This window comes from Hypomesus transpacificus, chromosome 15, assembly GCF_021917145.1.
Source record: "Hypomesus transpacificus isolate Combined female chromosome 15, fHypTra1, whole genome shotgun sequence".
Taxonomy (NCBI): Eukaryota; Metazoa; Chordata; class Actinopteri; order Osmeriformes; family Osmeridae; genus Hypomesus; species Hypomesus transpacificus.
In genome coordinates, this window is record NC_061074.1 from 1,991,152 (window position 1) to 2,012,980 (window position 21,829).

Sequence of the window (21,829 nt, forward strand, 5' to 3'; positions counted from 1 at the left end):
TAGCTCTCAACAGATCTAGTTCAGTAAATATCAACTTCCCCTCAGATCTAGACTGCTTCACCACAGATATTGACTTCCCTATGTGATCTTCTGTAAGACTATTTCACTGTCTAGGTCCAGTAGACTGAGCCTGTGTGAGTTGAAATTCGCCCCCTCAGTCAGTCACCAGAGCCAGGCAGGATGGAGAGCCAATCCCCCTCAGCCCCCAGGCCTAGGACAGGGGGCGGGGTCGTAGGGCAGGGGGCAGGGCCTGAAGGGGGCCTGACTATATTAGGTCAGGGGGAAGTGGCTGTTCACAACAACAGCTAGCTTACTAACTATCTGACCAATAAACGGACTGCCTGACTAAGTTACTAGCTAAGTGACTCTAAAACAATACAAAGACACTTTAATAGTCTCAACAGTGTCCTAGTGTTTGTGTGTGAGCAAGTTCAGAAATCTGGGTGTTATTTTAAAAGTGTGGTCCTGGCTGCGCTCACTGCTCCCTACAGCGGTGCTAGTTTGCCCTCTACTGGAGGTTAGAAGCACGACAGGAGGTTCACGCCACAGCAGCTCTGATGTCTGACCGCTGCAGTCTGTAGGACTACAAAAATGGCTACGGTCAGTAGGACTACAAGCAAGACGGCTCAGGGCTGGTGTGTCAATGTCCTGTGTTTGGGAAAGCATTGCGTGAGCTAGGAATGTCAGACAAGCCGAGAAGAGACTCACAGCATATGTGTTTACACTGACACTCGCACACAAGATCAGATTAAGTCCCTTCAGATCGACAGGGAGGGGGGAGATAGAGAGGCAGTCTACTGTCTCATTTCTTCCATCATCCCTCTCTCTCCCTCTTCCTCAATCAAGCATGGAGAAGCATGGAGGTTGAGGGGTATGTTAATTGTGTGTGTGGTAGCCAGGTGTGTGTAGTAGAAAGGTATATTTGGTGTGTGTACATGGTAGACAGGTATTTTTGGTGTGTGTGTGTATGGTAAAGGTATGATGTGTGTGGTAGAGGTATATTTGGTGTGTATGTGTGGTAGAGGCATATTTGGTGTGTGTGTGGTAGAGGATTTGGTGTGCTAATGTCCACTCAAGATGCCAGTCATGCAGCACAGGCACACACTGCCCATCTCTGTCTGTCTTCTTGTGTTTCTCCTTCAGTCCTCTCTCCCTCTCTCTTGTCCATCTCCCTCCTTCAGTCCTCTCTCCCTCTCTTCTTCATCTCCCTCCTTCAGTCCTCTCTCCCTCTCTCTTGTCCATCTCCCTCCTTCAGTCCTCTCTCCCTCTCTTCTTCATCTCCCTCCTTCAGTCCTCTCTCTCTCTCTCTTGTCCATCTCCCTCCTTCAGTCCTCTCTCTCCCTCTCTTCTTCATCTCCCTCCTTCAGTCCTCTCTTTCTCTCTCTTCTTCATCTCCCTCCTTCAGTCCTCTGTCCCTCTCTCTTCTTCATCTCCCTCCTTCAGTCCTCTCTCTCTCTCTCTCTTGTCCATCTCCTTCCTTCAGTCCTCTCTCCCTCTCTTCTTCATCTCCCTCCTTCAGTCCTCTCTCCCTCTCTTCTTCATCTCCCTCCTTCAGTCCTCTCTCTCTCTCTTGTCCATCTCCCTCCTTCAGTCCTCTCTCCCTCTCTTCTTCATCTCCCTCCTTCAGTCCTCTCTCTCTCTCTCTTGTCCATCTCCCTCCTTCAGTCCTCTCTCCCTCTCTTCTTCATCTCCCTCCTTCAGTCCTCTCTCCCTCTCTGCTCCATCTCCCTCCTTCAGTCCTCTCTCCCTCTCTCTTCTCCATCTCCCTCCTTCAGTCCTCTCTCCCTTCCTCTCCATTCTTCTGTTCCTCTCATTCTAAAGACTTTTTTTTGCCTCAACAGACTGCAGAGTCATTCTCCTGTCGCTACACATTGCTCACAGATTCTGTCTGTGAGGAGAAAGAGAAAGAGAGAGAAACAGTAAAAGCCTCCACTGCTACTGTCACATTGCTTAGTGTGCACATTCTCAGCGTGTCAGGCTGAATGATGGGGGTTCTGCTAAGTCTTTCCACCCATCTGTGGTCATGACTTTAGCCAAACACGCCGGCCTAATGGAAACGGGTGACGTCACTGCGAGACCCCTCTGGAACAACAACAGTGAGGTAATCTTCATTGAACGAACCGCCGAGATGATGTCATCTCTAATGGACTGCCTGGAACTTCTCCAGCGGTGTGTTTGGCAGCGCAGGTGGGGGAGGCATCGTGCCAGAGAGGAGCATCTACCCTGCCAAGGCTGTATCTCCTAACCAGCCTGTCGCCGTGCCAACTACGGACCCGGCAGACTGGACAGCCTGGTCACCATGGGAACCCACTATACTCTTTAATTGCCAGGAGAGAGACCATGAGGCTTTGCAGAAGGTCTGTCTGGAGAGGACCTTACCTCTTCACACTTGCTTGAAGAGAAGTAGGAGTGTGAACAAAATGTTTCTGTTCAGTTTTTGGTGTTTACTAAATGGTGGGTTGTCCGGGCTACCACCCTGCCAGCGTTGGTCTGCACTCCTAACCCAGCATTCACCGGATTCAGACATGCAAACAGTCACGTGAGAGCCAGTCCTGCATGTTCAGCCACTCTGGGGGCAGAAAAAGACCTGACATCATGTCAGCTTCTACACACCAGAGGTGGGTCACGTGACAGAGGGGCTGTCGCCATGGACGCTGCCGTGACAAAGATGGGCGTGATTGGCCAGTAGCTGTCACAGATGCTTGGGCGGGATTAGAACGCAAACAGCTGTGGATACCCCCCCCCCCCCCCCCCACCCCCTCCTGGTAATCACCATGGGATCATCCATCTCTCATGCTGGGCTGAGCAGAGGATGCACCTGGGCTCACAACCAAGAACACAGTCACATCCAGACTCCTATCTGTCTCTCCCCTACCTGTCTCTCTCTAACTGTGTCTGGCTGTGTCTCTCACTCACTGTGTATGTGTGTCTCTCTCTCTCTGTCTTTCTCTCTCTCTGTCCCTCTCTCTCCAACTATGTCTCTCTCCATGTCATAAGTGGCTTCTAAGTAAACAAGCATAAACAAGTCGCAGTGACTATAATAAGATCCTTTCAACGAGTGAGCCTAAATGAACCATGCCATTCAGTCAGAACTCATCACCCCCAGACCCCTTCTTCTTTTTCACCATTCACAGGCCTGCTGTAGATGGTGACACATTATTGGAAGGGCTGATAGACCTACATGGAGATCTGGGCTGGGCGAGGCCTAGGTAGGTAGGCTGGGTTAGCAGGGCAGGCCTCTGTGTGGACCTCCGCTGTTTACCTTGGCTGCTGTGTCAACATCACCTGCTATGTCAAACTACACCAGGAACAAAGGTCGCTCTATCACCCCTGGTCTCCCCTCTGGTCTCCCCCCTGGTTACCTTCCTAGTCCTCCTCCCTGGTCTCTCTCTCCTGGTATCACCCATGTCTGCTATTCTGTCCGTGGTTGAGACAAGGGCTGTGTATTAGGGCATTCTGGCACAAACCTGGTTCTGTCCTCCCACTGAGAGAATCAGAGCATGGCAGAGAACAGCACACACACACACACACAGAGACACATACACACCAACAGAACTGCTTTAACATTAAACAACTGCCACTGTTTAGTGTTGAACTGGAAAGACTGACAAGAATCTACAAAATGTAGACACACAAAGTGACTTGACACACACACACCTATAAAAGCTTTGCCTCAGAGCTTCATTCAACCCCCAGACAGATCCAACATGTCTGCTGGTGCCCCTCCCCCCAGTCCCAGGCACAACAAACAATAGGGTTGCCATGGAGACCACGGGGCCGTTGGTGAGAGCACGACGCCAGACGGAGTGTCAGACAGACTGAGGGTTTACAGCTCACCCTTCCTCTTCCTCACAAATACTGGGAGTTTAACTCTCCCTTCTACTGTACATAAAACACACTACACAAACAACCAGGCTTCGGGTCTAATACCAAATTCCACTTGTTTTGAGAAATGTTGGTAGTCAAGGCTCAGTGTGAATACCACCGAATGACCAATATACAAGACAGCATCTGCCAGGCAGAAAGCAAGACACACAACGGACAACCAAGTAACGTGGCAACATCTGCATCCAGTTTCTCTCTGTAAAAACAGGTGTCTGGAGACAGGGGCTAGCGAGCAGTCCTGAGGGGCTAGCGAGCAGTCCTGAGTGACTGGGTTAGGACCTGGACTAGCAGCCCCTAAAAAGGAGTGCCTGAGTGCAGTAACCTAGGCTTTATTTGGTTGACCGAAACCATGAACTAGCCTTATCCCTGACTGCTCTTGTATTTACCATGATTCAGCCCATCGTGACAGAAACAAAACAGTCCATCTTTGCATTGTATCAGGTCATAGACCAGTGAGTTAAACACCTCCTCCAGTATAGACCTGCTGTACTGCACACACGCGAGCACTGCTGTTTAGGCTGACAATCCCAGGAGCAGCCGTGCAGAAGACCATGAAGCCAACACACATTTCAGCCCCAGCTACTGAGCTGAAGAGTGTGTAATCTATGTCACATATCATATAGGTGTATTTGTAGAATATTTTTGATTTGCTTCCTTGTGTTGAGATGAACCAGTGAACTAGCCTCCCCCAGAACTCATCAACTTCCTTTGATCCAGGAATTCATAAAAGCAGCCCCCCGCCCACTCCTTCCCTCCCGTCTCCATAGAGACGCGTGCCCGTGGCGACCCCGCTCACCAGCCTCTCCATCTCCTGCTCTCGCAGCCTCTCGTCCCTCTGACGCCGGTGGTACTCCAGCAGCTCGTCCTCGTTGTCGCTGATCTCCGAGATGCTGTTCTTCCTCTCCCGCATGCCCGCGTGCATCCCCCGCAGCTCCCTGGCGCCCGCCGACATCTTCCGGTGCCCCAGCGGGCTGGACAGGGGGGAGGAACCGGGCAGGGACCCCAGGCTGTAGGCGGGGGAGAGGGCGTTCCCAAAGCTGGCCTTCCTCCCCGCTCCTCCGCCACTGCCCCCGCCCTCCAGAATCAGACCTGACGTGGGAGAGGGGGAGCGGGCTCGTACACCTCCCCTGCCAAACTGCTCCTCCGGAGGAGAGGAAGCCTTGCGGCGAAGCCTGGGGCTCTCCGGCACCAGCCTGCCCAGCACAGAGGGGCTGTCTGGGGTCCGGAGGGTTGGGATGGTCCCTGGGAGGGCCCCGGGAAGCACGGGCACCCCCATCCCCCTGCGCATCATGGAGGGGCTGAGGGGAGGCAGCTCTCTCATGCTGTTGCCCCCTCCTGAGCTGAGCTCCAGGTTCCTGCGGACCAGCCGGGGGCTCTCGGGGGGGTTGAGGGAACGTGGGTGCTGCTGAAGGGGAGGGGCTCCTTGGATGATGTGGACGATGGGGTCCAGAGGGGGCTGGAAGGGCCGGGGGGGCTGGGCGAACTGGCGGGAGGGGCTGGCGGAGAGGGACCGTTCAGCCAGGCTGGCCTGCTCCCTGAAGGGGCTGGCAGGCCTTTCCTGGAGGACGGTGCCTGACCTGGACCTGGGGCTGGAGGGGGAGGCAGAGGGGGAATGGGGGAACTTGGGAGTGAGTCGGGGGCTGCTGGGCACGCTGCTCCTGCTGTGAGACCCAGCCTCAGACAGGGAGGAGGGGGAGGCTAGCAGGTGGGTCTGTCTGGGGCTCTCTGACCCGTCATGGCCAAGACTCCTGCGGCCTGGCTTAGGGCTTGGTGGGGCCTCCAGCAGAGCCTTCCTTTGAAGCCTGGGACTTTCCTGAACCTTCTGGCCCCCGCTGCTGCCACTGTAGCTGGACAGAGTGGTCCGTGGCTGGGGGATGGGGGGCTGGGTGGAGTAGTTGTAGCTGGAGGAGCGGACAGGGATGGGGGGCAGAGAAGGATCCAGGGGGGCCCCCCCAGGGGAGGGGGTGTAGCTGCCGCTACTGGCTGCCGAGGGGGAGGAGAGGGGGGAGAAGGGAGGGGAGGTGTTCTCATAACTAGAGCCCACAGACATGGCTCCTGGGCTGGTTGGGGGAGACAGCAGGTACCTCCCCCCTCCGTTAACCATGGGGGAGAGAGGGGAGAGGGGGGAGTGGGGGATGGGATGGCCACCGGGGGGCTTCTTGGAGTCGGAGGAAGATGGCTGAGGGTCGTCCATGATTAGAGAGTCCATAATATCCTGGAGGTCCTTCTCAATGGAGCTGACAATGGCGCTGTGCTCGGTCCGGACTCCAGGGGCGGGCTGGGGCTGAGACTGGGCCGGGCCAGGCTGGTGGTTCCCATTGGCCAGGCTCTCAGAGTCTGGAGGAAGGAACAGAAGCTACTGTCAGTCAGGGTCGTAGTGGACGTTAAACAGCCCTGCTGGACACTGGGATCAGATATGCAGATCTAGCAATCTAAGCCAATAGATAAAATAGAATAGAATCAAATAGGACAGAAAAGAGAGTTGCGAAAACCATAGTAGATTAAAGTAAAATAAATAAATGTACAAAGAACATAATGAAATCCAACACAGTAATATATAATAGAATAGAGCATTATAGAATAGAATAGGGTTAAAACAGAGTAGAGTCAACTCAAGTTGAGTAGACCCGAATAAAACAGAATAAGAGCATTTTAGAAAAGAGTAGGGTATTGTAGAATAGAATGAATTGGATGCTCATAGAGTAGAATAGAACAGGGTTAAGTGAACGTGACTGGTGCTTGGCTCGTCAGCTCTCCATTAAAGCAGCAGGTGTATGGATGAATGGCTGACCCAGGGCAGCCTCTGCTCACTAATTAGGCTGAAGAGGCTAGTTCGCTTTCTCTCTGAGCCCCACTCCAGCTCAGCCCTACCTGAGAGCATGGGGACTTCAATACCTGCTCTGCCTCCAACACAATCACTCCACTATCTCTCACGCGGAAATGAAAAGAGGGAGGATGGGTAGGAGGGAGCGAAAACGGGGTGGAAGGTAGGAGGAAGGAGGAGTAGGACGAGGGGGGACGCAATGGTAAGAGGGGGAGGGGGGGGGGGGGGAGGAGACAAGGGAGCAAGTGAAGGGGGCAGTAGAAAAAGAGGAGTGAGGGAGGGAGAGATCGAGGGAGGAAGCAAGCGAGAGAGAGAGAGAGAGAGAGAGAGAGAGAGAGAGAGAGAGAGAGAGAGAGAGAGAGAGAGAGAGAGGGATCGAGGGAGGAAGTGTGCTGTGGAGTGAGATAGGAGATCAGGGAGAATGTGCCAGTCTAACCCAATTACAGGGGTCTGAGAGGAGCTCAGCAACCATGTAGACTGGTAATCTAATCTCAATCTGAGGATTTGAGCGCTCAGTTATGTCAACATGCTGGACTAGACTGAGGGACAGGAGAGCACAGTGCGTCCAGGTTTCTACAATGACAGGATTCCCCGAGATGTTTAGTCAATAGGGAGAGCAAACAATCAGATTAAATACACTTCATAGTGGTGAAAAGTAAATGTGATCCTGACACTTTCACCTACATGTCTGCCAGCTATTACACTATTGACACACTGCCCTCTGTCACAATGTGAGGATGAAATCTCAGAGACATATGTTTACGGTAGCCTACCTGCCTCAACCCTGAACAGACAGCCAAAGCAAGACCCCAAGGGTAGGTTACAATCTATTCATGAAGATGACCTCACACGTGTCCCAATTACAAACTGCACGACATGTCGAGGGTTCAGTAATAATGCATGAGGTCGGGTTGTTGTAGTAAAGTGATGCGGAGTCGGTTAAGATGTATCTGCCTTATTCTTTAGACTCAACACGCCGGCTGCCTCCTCTCTCACAAACCTCACAGCAACATGACGTTCGGAATGACAGTAGCCTATGAACATTCAGTGGGCTAGTCAGACCACATTTGGGTGGAAATAAGACTATAATTGTACAAAATTTCGATCATTTCGGTGTACAATTATACCTGTTACATACTTATTACGCCGGCAACATGGCAGTGAGATCAGATGTGGCCAGAATTGAGCTATTCCAACGTCTAGAAATCCGACATTCACCGCCCGGTTTTGGTAGAAACGTCAAAACGAAGGGACATAAGGACGGTTGAGAGACTCGGCAACAATCGGTAACACTGTCGCCATATGGATTGGCTCGCGTTTCACAAAGATTTGAATGATACAGCATAGGCTACTTACATGAAAGGATAATCTTACCACTAAATCAATTTCAGTGCCTTATACACCTGCTGTATGATAAACCGAAATTCCAACATTCCAGCCTCAACAAGCAGCGTTGCACCAAAGCCTGCCGAGCCCGGCTCTCGTCACCCGTGGAGGTTGAGAGCGGCTGCCGACGTGCTGTTCCAGCCTAGTTTGATTTGCCAGGCGCCGCTACTGTCTCCGGATCGCTCCCCCTCCCTGTCCACGGTGCTGATGTGACGGACTGCGAGATTTACTGGGGCGGGAAGTAGGGTCTGGTTCGCCTCTTAAAGGGCCAGGACATGTTTAGTGTCTAGTTACAACCTCTTCTTATAACAGTTTAGTATTTTTTATTAGTATTTGAATTCGTGTTCGCTATAATACCGCATGCGGTATTATACTTCTATTACAATACTATTACCATTCATATATTGTAGTAACGCGTATTACAGTCAGTTAATTTTGAGTCCTAATAGTTGTAGGGACTATGCTTTGGCAACAATACAATACATTTCAATCTGTTGAAATGTATTGTATGACGACTGTTGAATGTGCCCCCGACCTTTAAAAACAGAGGACCAGTATCCTACGGTGTTATTAGGCCTATGGTGTGGACAAATAATCCAGTCTAAGAGTTATAGATTACTCCAGAGTGAATGGTGTAACCTAGACTTGTCCGATCCATCCAGACCCTCCCAGATAAAGATTGTTACCCTGTTCACCTCAGACACCGTTGGGTGGGAAGGAGGAGGTGGAGCAGAGGAAGTGGGAGCAGCAGCAGGACAGTAGACTGGGGGGTAGAGTTAAACATAGACACTGTAAAAGATACCACGGTAGTTAAAATAACCTGCGCCCAGCCAACAAAGCTGTCTGGCAATGGAGAGGAGAGGGAGGACGAGAGAGGAGAGAAGTGGAAAGGAGAGAAAAGGAGAATATAGGAGAGGAATGGAAAAGACTGAAGTTAAGCAGAGGAGAGCCTTATATTATCCTGTGGAAACAACTAATATCCTCCATCAAGCTGTGTGACACCCGTCGCTATTAATCTGGTAAAAATACACCGTCCTCATACACTCTTCTGGAAGTTTTTCAGTATCTATCAGGCTGAAATCTGTCCAACCAGATGTGAGGGGATGATAACATGTGATTTGTGATGGGCGTGGCTGAACCCAGGAATGTAGGCATGCGGAGAGGACAGGCTTCAGAACAACGGAAGGCAATCATTACCACGGCAACTATACAACAACTAGTTTGCCGGGTGCCCGCTACTATATACTTATCCTTCAGGGCCAGAAGTCAACAGGGAGGAACAGGAAATAACAAGATGCCTGCACTGAGATCTGGCCAGTATTCAGTTGTGTGTATGTGCGTTTGTGTGTGTGCCTCATAACCATCATAAACATTTACACACACACACACACATACACACACACATATAGCCTACACTTACACACACACACAGCACTCAGCTGAATACTTTGCCCAGAGACCCAGTGGAATGAGAGCCTAATAAACCATGCATAGTGTGAACCCAGGCCCCAGCAGCAGCAGCAGGGGCTGCCGGCTAGCAGCTTCTGTCTGGGTTGTGTTGCACCCAGTCTCCTGCAGGCTTCAAGTGTGGGGGTGGGGGACCATCTCCTTCCTCCTATCTCAAGCTAGACCTCTCCCCTCATCCCCCTCGGGGAATGTGTTTTACAGTGGCATGTTTGCCATAGGAACTAGTACAAACCAACCAGGCTGTGAGTCTGCAGCTGATAAGTACCTGTTGGTTGAGAGCATGATTGACAAGTTTCCCTACCTGTGTGGAGCCTGTAGCCTCCTGTGGAGCCCCTGCCTCCTTCAGGCATCATGCTCTTCATCCTGTACGCCTCCTCTGGGTGGTTGAAACGGAAGAAGGCCGACTGGCCGAAACACAGCATACAACCTGAATCCAGCAGAGAGAGAGAAAGGCAGGGTTAAAAAAAACACACATTACACCAAAGCTCAGAATACACACACATGGTCAAAACCACGAGGGAACCCAGGTGAGAGGTGTTTGTGGAGTCTCACTATGAGAGAAGCTGTGTGTCTCAGGAACTCTCCTCAAACCCAAGCTTGCTCTGAGCAGTCACGGCCAGGGGATACAACTCTGTGAGTCAGCCCTGCCTTCTGCTAACTGGACACAGGCACACTGATAAGCGAGCCTGTGATTAAGAGCAGATAAGGCCTGGTAACACACACTCATCCTGACGTTGAACAGTGAAGTAACTCCGCCCACAGCACAGATTAACTGATATATGTCAACAGCAGGAGCCAGGGATCCAGAGAGCTCTGTCTACGCATCATCATCATGGAAACTTTCCCATTGGAACAGTGGAAACAGCACGTTGTGTACAGGGCTGGCCAGATGCACTCTCGTGCAGCACTGTTCGCGGTAAGAACATCCGATGACATCACGGGGGCACATAAGAGACAGACGGAGAGATTAGAACCCCACCAAAAGCCCACGGTCGCTGTGGTTACCACAGTTATCACAACAGGTTGCTGGGGGGAAGGAGGTTGACATGACTGTTCCACAGCAGCTTGGAAGGTGGGGGTGGGGGGGGGGGGGGGGGGGGCGGGGGGAGGAGGGATGCGTCACAGCAGACTGAGGGTTGTCTGATCAATGAGAAACGAGCTAATCGTTGCTGTTCTCATGTTTCACTGGAAGTAAACATGTTGGTAAAGACAGCCAGGGAGTTAGAAAAAGGACTGTCTGGACTGTGTATGTGTGTGTGTGTGTGTGTGACAGCAGCTAGCTAACAAGCTGTCAGACAGGCCTGTTTACCTCCTATGCAGCAGCACTCAGCTGAGCAGCAAGGGGCCCGGACCCTCACGATGAGTCAGCAAATAGCAAAGAACGAAGCAACTTATCTCTCCCTCTCTTCTCTCTGTCACTCTTTCTCTAGTCTTTCTCTTGCTCGCTCTCTCTCCATTTCTTTCTTACGCTCTCCCTGTCTTTCTGGTCTTGCTCCCTCTCCCTCTCGCTCTCTACCAGGTTTACCTTTCCTCCAGCTTCGCTGGCAGGTGGAAGTTTCCTCTTAGCTCCTGAAGAAAAGACAGAAGCCTATGAAGTGTTGGGAGGGGGCCTATGTACATGAGGGAGGGGCCTACAGAGAGGTGCTAGGTGCCGCTTCAGGAGAAAGGAGGAGCTCCTTTTAAAGCCTCAGAAATCCTTAGCCTGAAGTCATAGATTCCATACCTATGATCTTGATACAGCCCCAACCGCTGGTCCAATCAGAGCAGAGGACACATAGGGTAACGCGCTGAGACCTGAGATGTGTGTTTTCATGTTAATTCACTGAATCAACAGTCAGAACTTAATATCTGGGCTGCGTCTTTGGAATCAAACTCAACAGAGACCTGGCTGTTGAGACAAGCTTCCTAATATGATGATCAAATGAGAGCCCTGTAATGTGTGTCAACAATGTCAACAACATGCCGTACAGACATTGGTTGAGGCATTAGAGTTGTCAATTTGTATCAGACTGGAGGCTTTGTGTATCTTAAATCCCTCCTCAAAACCCACAGTCATGAAAACATTCAGATAACAAGATCATACTAGCTTAACCTCTCCCCTCTGATACCCCAGTCTAGGAATGTTCAGTGAGTGACTCATATCCTAAGACTCCCATATCTTCTCTGTGTCTGGTCTCTCAGGTGCTGGGGTAGTGTGGTACTGGCCCTCATTGTCTGCTCTAGGCTTCTGGGGAACTCCCATCTAATCAGCCCCCAGAGGATAGACCAGGTTAGACCAGGCCAGGCCAAAACAGACCAGACAGACACATAGAGAGACTGCTATCTTAGACGCTCAGAGAAAGAAAACTACTGAGGTCCTGACAAGCTAGACCAGACCACTCAGACACCTCATCCATCCATCTACACAAGTCTAATCTAGCCAAGCTCCACCACGCCTGTGGCCTTCTACTGGAAACCTCCACTGATTCACTTCTACTGAAGCACTCCCAGAGGTCATTCTCTCTCTCTCTCTCTCTCTCTCTCTCTCTCTCTCTCTCTCTCTCTCTCTCTCTCTCTCTCTCTCTCTCTCTCTCTCTCTCTCTCTCTCTCTCTCTCTCTCTCTCTCTCTCTCTCTCTCTGTCTCTTTCTCTCTCTCTCTCTCTCTCTCTCTCTCTCTCTCACACACACACACACACACACAGGGGTGAACGAACCCAGAGTGACATGGTTAACCTAAAGTGATCATGTTTCTCTGGAACTCTGGGTGGGCGAACTGACCCTCCTAAGACCTTTACCACATAAGCACATCAGATCTAGCTCATCAACCAAACAAGGTTCCAAAACCATACTTGAGAGGAACCATGTCGCAGAACCAGGCCTCTGATCAACTGCTTAGAACCACGTCCTAGAACCACATCCCAGAACCAAGTCTCATAACTCAGAACCCCAGACAGAAGATTGTTAAGCATTACAGACCGGACCGGCAATACAGTAAAAATGGCATGTCGCCATTTCAGTAATTACAATTCATGAGAACAGGCTTCTATGGTATATGAAAGCAAGATAAATCATCAGGGCTGTGTGTGTGTATTCTTGTATAACAAGGTAAACTAAGAAAATGTTTACTTATTACCGGTATATATTTTATTGGGCCCCACACATTTTAGGGGGGGTTAGAGAGTTCAGGGTTAGAATTAAATTAAGGGTTAAGGTTAGGGTTAGGGAATAACACAATTTTGAATAGGAGTGAACTGTTGGTCCTCACCAGAATAGTAAAACAAACCTCTCTGTGTGTATGTGTGTGTGTACGTCCATGTCTGTGTGCAAGGCTATGTGCATGGCTGTTTGAGTGTTTGCTTGTGTTTGTTGTGTATGCCCTTACGTGTGTGTGTGTGTGTGCATGTGCGTGCATATGTGTGCGTGTATGTTTGTGCAGATGGGTAATACAGGACCCTCCCACTGAATCATACAGATTGATTCCTGTAGCACTCAGAGAGAGGGGGGCACGTTCTCCTCCAATGACAGCCCACCTCACGGTGGCCCTCATCACACAGAGTGCATTGTGGGCGTCCCTCCAGGAACTCAATCTCTCATCTACTCAGGACTGCGTCAGTCCCCAAGCCTACCCTTCAAGAGACCGTGGAGCACATCAAGAAGAGGAACAGGACAGAGGCTCCTGTAGATTTGTATCAGTACAGAACATACATGTATTAACAGCAGCTTTCTGAACAAGCTTGTCTGTGATGGATATAGGAGGGTGTCGTACTGCAAGGGCACCCTGACACAGTGACCACCAGCGTAGATGACGCCACACAATCACCTGAAAGCCCCAACTGACACTCAAGCTAATCAGTGCTGGGCTCCAGCCAGGACAGACCTGTAGCTAAACCCTGACTTTATTACCACACTCAGCCTCAGCCAATCCCATTTATTATCATGATCAGCCTCACCCAATTACGCGAGAAATAAATATACCGGTACAAGGGTTCCCAGCCAACGGGCACTGCACGAGGAGTCAGATGGCTGAGCGGTGAGGGAGTCGGGCTAGTAATCGGAAGGTTGTCGGATCGATTCCCCGCCGTGCCAAATGACGTTGTGTCCTTGGGCAAGGCACTTTACCCTACTTGCCTCGGGGGTAAGTCCCTGTACTTACTGTAAGTCGCTCTGGATAGGAGCGTCTGCTAAATGACTAAAATGTAAACGTAAGAGATGCTGGGGGGGACAGAGGTTAGGAGGAAGAGGGGCTGAAGGTTAGGAGGGAGAGGAGCTGAAGATTCGAGGCCAAGAAGCTGAGTATTGGAGTCCAAGAGGTTAAGGATAGGAGGCAGAGAGCCTAGGAGGAAGAGAGGCTGAGGATTGCAGGTCGAGAGGCTGGGAGGGAGAGGGAATACTTGGAATCCTCATGCCGCACAGGAGAACACAGACAGCTGACCCTGGCTTCGACAAAACCCGCCTTTCTGCTCTCTAAACCAACTGTTTTCTATCCCAGCCTCTGTTTGTGAGAAACAACAAGCTTTTCCTACAGTAAGAACCTCACTACATTGGTTGAATAAAGAGGTCCATTACTCCAAATTGTCTCACAATAAATCCATCCCAACACTTTGGTCTGCCGAAGAAAGCACACACTAAAACTCTCACTATCAGCCTTCACAGTCAATCCATTCATGAACTGCTAGTTAACCATTAGCTAACTACCATGAGTGCTCCCAGAGTCCGGCCGTTCCAGAGTCCTGACTCTCTCCGTGAGGAGACACAAAAGGCTGACGGTAAGAGCAGCCAGCCGTACGTCAGCGGGCTGACGAGGGCCGCCGGACAAAGGGATGCCCGGATCGCCGCGGGCCAGTTTCCATGGCGTGGCGGTGTTTTTACGACCGAGGGAAAGGCCACAGAGGGAGTCTCAATCACTGCTGCCTGGGCCAGGGACGAGCCCGGCCAGACTTGCATACCAGAAGGAGATAGGGGGTTCACAGGCACGCATGCAGAAGGGCGCTTCACAAGACAACCTAGTGGTCTATTTCCGCCACAAAGTCCAAGCTGAGGGCGTCAGGAATCGTCAGCATGCTGTCATGATGTCATCCCCCTCTCCATGACTGAGGCCTGCTGTATACAATGATCAGCATACAGCACACCAATATACAAGCTGTCCCAATCCCTCAACACACACACACCTCCCCTCGCCAGATGTACTGTCTTGCCCTGGTCATCTGTCTTAGTGAGCAGTAGTGAAGTCAGATGTCCGTGTTGTAGGTGGTTGGCTAGAGGCAACAGATGTTTCCCCTCTCCTCCTCCATTGCTCCTCTCCTCTTCCTCTCCTCTGTTCCTATTGTCCAAACGACTCCAAGCAGTCCCTCCTGCTGGGGGTACAGCCCAGCAGCAGATGGCCGTGTGGGTTATGTTTATCAATGCAATCTCTGACCTCACAAGATGAATGAGAGCTTGCACAATACGGACCCCCCTACTCCACCCTAAAGAAACTGTTCCTGCATAACCCTCCTCTGTTAAGTCTGACCTATTGAACTGACCCCAGAGTATGCTGTGGTATGGTGTGCTACACACACACAAATGCCAGCACACTCCAACATACACACACACACACACATATGGTCGATACCACATGTCCTGGCTGACCGACGCAACCGGGGGGATGGGGAGGGGGGGGGGTGTCCCCCCATGTTTAGAAATGTAGTTTCATATTTTGGTCTGACTATTGACTCTCACTTTTTAAATCACAGTATGTGATCGGGGAAAGATTTGCCACCACACACACACATTCACACTCGAACACACGCACACCTTTCAAGTCAAACATACACCCCTGACAGAGTGGAGACAGAGCAGGGCGTGGGTAGATAGCCTGTATGAGTGGGGGACAAGGCTATATCCAGTCTCAGGCATGGTTACCAGCTATGCTTAGGTCATTCTGATCACCAGGAATAGCTGTGAAACAGAAGCTAGAGAGAAAGAGGACTAGAGAGGGAGAGACCAAGGGACTATCTCTGCTCTGTCATCACGAGGTCTTTGCCAGGGCATTCTAGACCAGTGTAAATGTTATAAACAGACCTCACGTGAAGAAGGAGGAAGTTAGGATGGATTAGCTGTTGCATGTGCAGAAAGACATCGCAGGACAAGTATCCTCTAGTTTGGTTCAGGGGCGGGACGTAAGCCGTCTTCAAGTGGTTGAGAGATGTGGTTTTGCCTGTTTGAATCCGTTTTTAAGCTGCGCCCATGTCTTTTAAGTAATTAGTACTGTATTTTGGTGCATGTTGTAGAGCAGGTTGTGCACCTTGAATCAAACTTTCAGGTGTGGATTTGTACAGCATCTGATCAGATTTGATATAATTTAAATAGGTCTACGTTTCATTCAGCTTCTTTATGATGAATAAAGACTATTCAGCTAAGGCTGTATCTACACGCACAGTGTATTCATAGAAAAAAGATACGGGGGGATTTAGAAACAGTCTTTCAACCTCTCAAATTGGCTTCTAATTATTTAATGATAAAAAAAACACTTACTTTAAATCTGATGAATAAATCTCCACTCTCTCTCAGCTGGTATCATTGCAACCGCTCCTTTAAAACAAGCCACGTGTTTTTCCTATACGGGCAAATTATTGTTGCCAGAACAAGAGGGTGGTGATGCTGGTCTTCCCTGACGCGATCCCTTTTGTTATGATAATATAACCCTGGTTTTCGTCGCATACGTTATGAGTTCTGAAAGGAGTTGTCCGCTAGCTTGCAAAGAACACCGCAGCCGCAACGTTTTAGTTGATCCAAGATTCCGCGAAAAAGCCCCCACCGCATAATCAGTGCTGTAGTAGTTTTACAGTTCAACGTAATCTTTTGTGTCCATTGTGTTCTGCCGCGCGGCTCATTGTCCTTGTCCTTCTTTCTCTACGGCAGCTTCACTAAACTCCACAACACGCATGCCTGTTTTCTGCGGCTCGTGGCAGCGGGGTAGGTAGTTGAACAGCTGTCTCTGACACCGGCTCAAACTAATTTCTCACCCCGGAGAGAAAGAGAGAAAGGGGGTTGAGCCGGCAGGAGGGAGTGAAGGGGGAGGGGGGGTTGGGTGCAGGAGCCTTGAGTCAGTGCTTTCACAGGGAGCCGAGTAGCTGTCTCTCTCCCTAAAGACGGTCATGTTCTCCACTCATTTGCTTATTGTGCAACACTGTCTGACTAAACCAGCCTTCACCTGGGGACATGGAGTCATGCCCTGCGTCGGATGATTCAGACACATTCACCCCAGTGTTCGAATTACGGGGGGGTTGGGGGGGTTGACCCCCCTAATTAAGACTTGGACCCCCACAAAGGAGGTAAAAACAACAGGTCAGGGGGGGGGTCGATACATTTATATATCATTATTACCTGTAATCGTAACCCCCCAGATTGTCATTGTATAATTCGCACTCTGATTCACCCTCCCCTCTGTACCATACAGCTTTCCATGTCCCTGTCAAATCAGCTGGGCCAACTTACACAGAGACAAAGGATGCAATAATCAGAGCACATTTATATGTACAGACCGTTTTTACAGCTTTGCAGCCGTTTCTATTTGTAAAAAGTGGCAGGGACACATTTGCCGATTTCAAGTGTGAAATCACCCCATTGCCCAACCTACAACCAACCTCGACCCCCAGAGAAGACAAGGACAAACTCCCCCAAAACTGTCAAAGAGAAAAACGGAAGAAACCTCAGGAGGAGCCAGTGAGTGAGAGACCCCGTCCTCCTTATCACCGAACACCAACATCTTCCCCCATCACTGACACACCCTGTCCTCCCAGACTGGACCACAGCTCTCCCTGTCACCCTGATGAAGATCCCCCTCTCCTTTCTCACGGCCGTTACTCTGGCTTTAAAGAGGGGGTATAAAGAGACCTGCCCCGGGGTAAGAGAGGGGGGTATTTATAGCAGTTTGCACGCTCAGGTTTCTCAGTACAGAATGCAGGTTGGGAGGCCAGCAGCAGGCAGACAGGCAGGCAGACATAAACAGATAGGTAGACAAATACACAGACAGATGGAAAGGCAGTTAGGTGTACAGACTAACAGATAAACAGATGAACAGATATATTGACAGATGGACAGGCAGGCAAATACATGGACAGAAAGATATACACTGACAGACATAATGACCGATGGACAGGCAGACAGATAAACAGACAGACAGTTTAGAAAGACAAAAACAAAAGAACAGACAGACAGGAATGTACATAGAGGGCAGACAGACCAGAACCCCCAACTTCAGGGTAACTCCAGGATTCCAGGGATGAGCTGACCAGCAGCAGTTTCCTGTGAGAGCCATGACTAATCATGACTAGTGTCACGCTCTAATCACACACACACACACATACATCACACGCTCAAGTCACACACCAGCAGCTCTCACACAAGACCATGCTCACATCTGCAACACTTGCATAACACATTGTCAACTTTTTTTAGCAAGGTATTTCTCAGGGCCAGGGTTCAGGCTGGTTGTTATCTTCAACAAAAACAAACGCTATCTGCTATCCAACTCTTCTGACTCAATTAGAGATTCATTCATTTGTTTGTTTCTACATCCATTCATTTACATTCATATATTCATCCATCCATCAACTATTCTTTCAACTATTCGTTCATCTATTAATGAATTCAGTCACAAACAGTGAACCAGCCTGGAGCTAGAAGCTCAAAGTATCATCAATAAGTCACAGACTCTGTTGTGTGTGTGTTTGTATGTGTGTGCGTGTGTGTGTGTGTGCCTGTGTGGGTCGAGTTAGGCTGACTGTGGAGGTAACACATTAACAGTTAATCAGACCAGCACCCCCTCCAGGAACAGATAGCTGAGCCAGGTCTAGATGGGGTAAGAAGCTCCAACCTCTGGGTACATATCCTACACACACACCCTCCCTTCCTGGGGCTCCCTCCCCCATCTCTCTGGGGCTGGAGAAGCTGCTTATACAGCCACTAACAGCTATTGATCTCCCACTGATACAGTCATGGTCACGGACAAACAGACAAGGCTGGTTGTTGTTCTTGGTGACCCGATGAAACATTAGCCTCCGGGTTTGTGAGCCACGACCAATCAAAAGAGTCTAACTTGGGAATGAGTCACTAAGAATTTGGAAAGGAGAGGCGAGGAGGGGAGAGGAAGGAGGGGAGAGGAATGGAGGGAGGGAGGGGGAGGGAAAGGGGGAGGGGGAGACGGAGACGGAGACGGAGACGGAGACAGAGACAGAGACAGAGACAGAGACAGTGTAGTCCTACCTTGAGACAGGCGTGTGGGCTGGGTGACTGAGAGGCCGTCGATGGCGCAGGTGTTTCCACAGGGGTGGAGGGTGATGAGTCCTCCTCTGTTCTCTATGTAGCAGTGCTGGGCTGCCAACCCTGGCCCCTGGATGCTGATGTCCATGGGGCCATGACCCAGTGTAGTTCTTCCTGGGGGGTACAAACACAAACACACCTTATTACATGAACACCAACATCTTATCTTTTACAGTTACACTGCTGCTATGACAAGTATGAATTGTATATTTGTGTGTATATACAGTAACTATTATAGAGATAGTTCAGTTAGAAAGTTAGTTGTAAAAGGTGAAGATGGATACCCGTAAACTTTAGCCCTCAGCCCCCAGCTGCCGAGCCAGTTGCCGAGCCCCCAGCCTCCAGCCCCCAGCCTCCAGCCCCCAGCCCAGGCCCGGGCCCCCAGTTCCCAGCCCAGGCCCGAGCCCCCAGCCCTGGCCCCTAGCCCCTGCCCGGGCCCCTGTGTCACAGCAACGTGTTGAATCTGGCAACCAAGGTAAACCTCTCTGGGACCATACCTCAGTGCCACCACACACCCACGAGCCTGCACATGCACACACACTGCACACAGACACATCTGAGCCCACACACATACTCTGAACATAACCCAAACACTGACACATGCGCATACTGTACAAGTATGCAGACACACAAACACTACCATGGACAAAAGCCCAACACACACACACACACACACACACTGGGGACCTGTCCACCCTTGTCGGCTCTGAGTCAGCAGACGAGGAGAGAAAACCCAACAGAATGTCACGGCAGTGTGTGATCCTCCCCCATCTACCTTGGACACACACACACACACACAGGCCCTGAACATGAATCTCACTGTGGGCCATCGGCAAGATGGACAGAGATGGAGACAAACAGGCGGACAGATGGACAAACAAATGGGCAGACGGACAGGAGTTACACAATGGCAGCACATGGTCAGAAATAGAGGTGGCAACAGGGTCACATCATATTAGACCTTCTGATGGACTGTACGTGTGTGTGCCTGTGTCCCAGTGTGTGCGTGTGAACGTCTGTATGTGTGCCTGTGTGTTTAAGCTTGTGTGCGTGTGCCAGTGTGTGCCTGTGTGACTGCGTGCAAACTTTGGTGTCCGTGCTTCATTGTGTCTGAGTTCCCCAAGGGCTGGTGTGTGCAGTTTGCTGCGGCAGAGCAGCAGTGCAGACAGGGCTGTCCTTATTGAGGAGGACAGGAAGTATCCAGCACCACGTGTAAACCCATCACACGCACTCACTTCACATGAGCATGTTAGATAGTGTGAACTCATCGGACAGAAACTGAATGAAAGCAGAGTGAAATTGAGAACATTTGTTCACTTCACATTAAAATAATAGTTAGCCTTAACTTCTCATCACACTCACATCACATGTATGCACACACCCACAGACACACACAGCCACAGACACACACACATGTACACACACACACACAGACACACACCCCCACACACTGGGAGACGGAGGTAGAGTCTGGTCACCTTCAGGGAGTGGCAGCAAGGTGATGGCTGTGCTGAGGCGACCACTACCCAGGCTCACCAGATGGGGGCGCTCCGCCTGGAACTTCAACCCCTTCCCAGTCTCAATCAGGTCCAGAGGAGTACTCTACAGATCAAACAACAGACAGACAGGTAGACACACAGACAGACAAGCAGAGAGACAGACAATTAGTCTCATTATAAATGTCAGGAATGACATAGAACAAAATGCATTTCAGGAGTGTGTTCTTCATTGGGTGCATCAATTTATAGTGTATTTATGTGTTCAGCATGACAGTAGAGACGCATTGAATTGTCTTAGTTCAGACAATGTGTTCAGGAAGACCTCTGTCAGATCTACTGTAGGGTGACTTCCCCCTTGTCCAATCCTGCTATTCAAGAGCAGTTAACCAAGAGTCTGTGCTGTTAACAAAATGGCAGTTGACCTGAGTTTATCAGTTTTTTCTCTTCCTTAAGTTATCTCTTCTCTAAATTCTCTCCTCTTCTCCAGATGATCTCATCTCCTCCTCTCCAGGTTGTTCCCAAGAAGGACTTTGGGCCTTGAGCCGTTGGGGAGAGAGGTAGCAGGAAGGCTGAGGGAGTCCATGAATGTATTCTCTGTGTCACGACACCCAGTTATTACCCCAGCTGGCCCCGTGTGCTGTTTACATATGGCTGGTTACACAGTGAAAGAGTGTGTGTGACCCCCCCGTCCACTCGTCCGCCCCCCCCCCCCCCCCCCCCCCCCCCCCCCGTCCACCCATGGAGCAAAACACCATCACGGTCCGCCGGCACAGCGAGAGAGGAGGGTTGTCATGGTAACGGCACCCGCCAGAAAAAAAAAGGGAAGACAAATTGAGGGCTGCAATTAAGAGACTCTGCAGATGCTGGAGCCCACGCTGAGATGAACTCTGTAGATGAGCTCTGTAGATGAGCTCTGTAGATGAGCTCTGTAGATGAGCTCTGTAGATGAGCTCTGTAGATGAGCTCTGTAGATGAGCTGTGTAGATGAGATCTGTAGATGAGCTGTGTAGATGAGCTCTGTAGATGAGCTCTGTAGATGAGCTCTGTAGATGAGCATGTAGATGAGCTCTGTAGATGAGCTCTGTAGATGAGCTCTGTAGATGAGCTCTGTAGATGAGCTCTGTAGATGAGCTGTGTAGATGAGCTCTGTAGATGAGCTGTGTAGATGAGCTCTGTAGATGAGCTGTGTAGATGAGCTCTGTAGATGAGCTCTGTAGATGAGCATGTAGATGAGCTCTGTAGATGAGCTCTGTAGATGAGCTGTGTAGATGAGCTCTGTAGATGAGCATGTAGCGTCACGCAGAACCCTCAGAAGCTTCCAGTTTCCTCTTCTCTGGTCTAAATGGGAGTAGAGGCGCCGGCTCTGAGAAGGTCCACTGCTTCTCAACGTTCCTGCTCGGCGTTTTACAGGTTCTGATTCAGAATCCAGGTCCACGTTGGACTCCCTTCACTTGGAGAGAACCTCAAGGTTTCCTTCCACTTCCAC

General features: G+C 50.4%; 1 protein-coding gene across 4 annotated transcripts in view; it reads right to left on the minus strand.

Annotated features, from left to right (window-relative positions):
* Positions 1-20,446, minus strand: part of phldb1b (pleckstrin homology-like domain, family B, member 1b) — a 41,960-nt gene extending 21,514 nt beyond the window's left edge. For 2 of the 4 annotated variants that reach the window (XM_047035346.1, XM_047035347.1), the window contains exons 1-4: positions 20,323-20,446; positions 18,788-18,958; positions 9,864-9,989; positions 4,682-6,222 (exon numbers count right to left, since the gene is read on the minus strand). In XM_047035346.1, the coding sequence (XP_046891302.1) occupies positions 4,682-6,222; positions 9,864-9,989; positions 18,788-18,932 (1,812 nt within the window). In that variant the 5' untranslated portion in view covers positions 18,933-18,958; positions 20,323-20,446. Of the gene's footprint in view, positions 1-4,681; positions 6,223-9,863; positions 9,990-10,114; positions 10,216-16,054; positions 16,551-18,787; positions 18,959-20,322 lie in introns of those variants that run through there. The other 2 variants (XM_047035344.1, XM_047035345.1) reach the window with 2 other exon arrangements.
* Between the last annotated feature and the right edge of the window lie 1,383 nt (positions 20,447-21,829).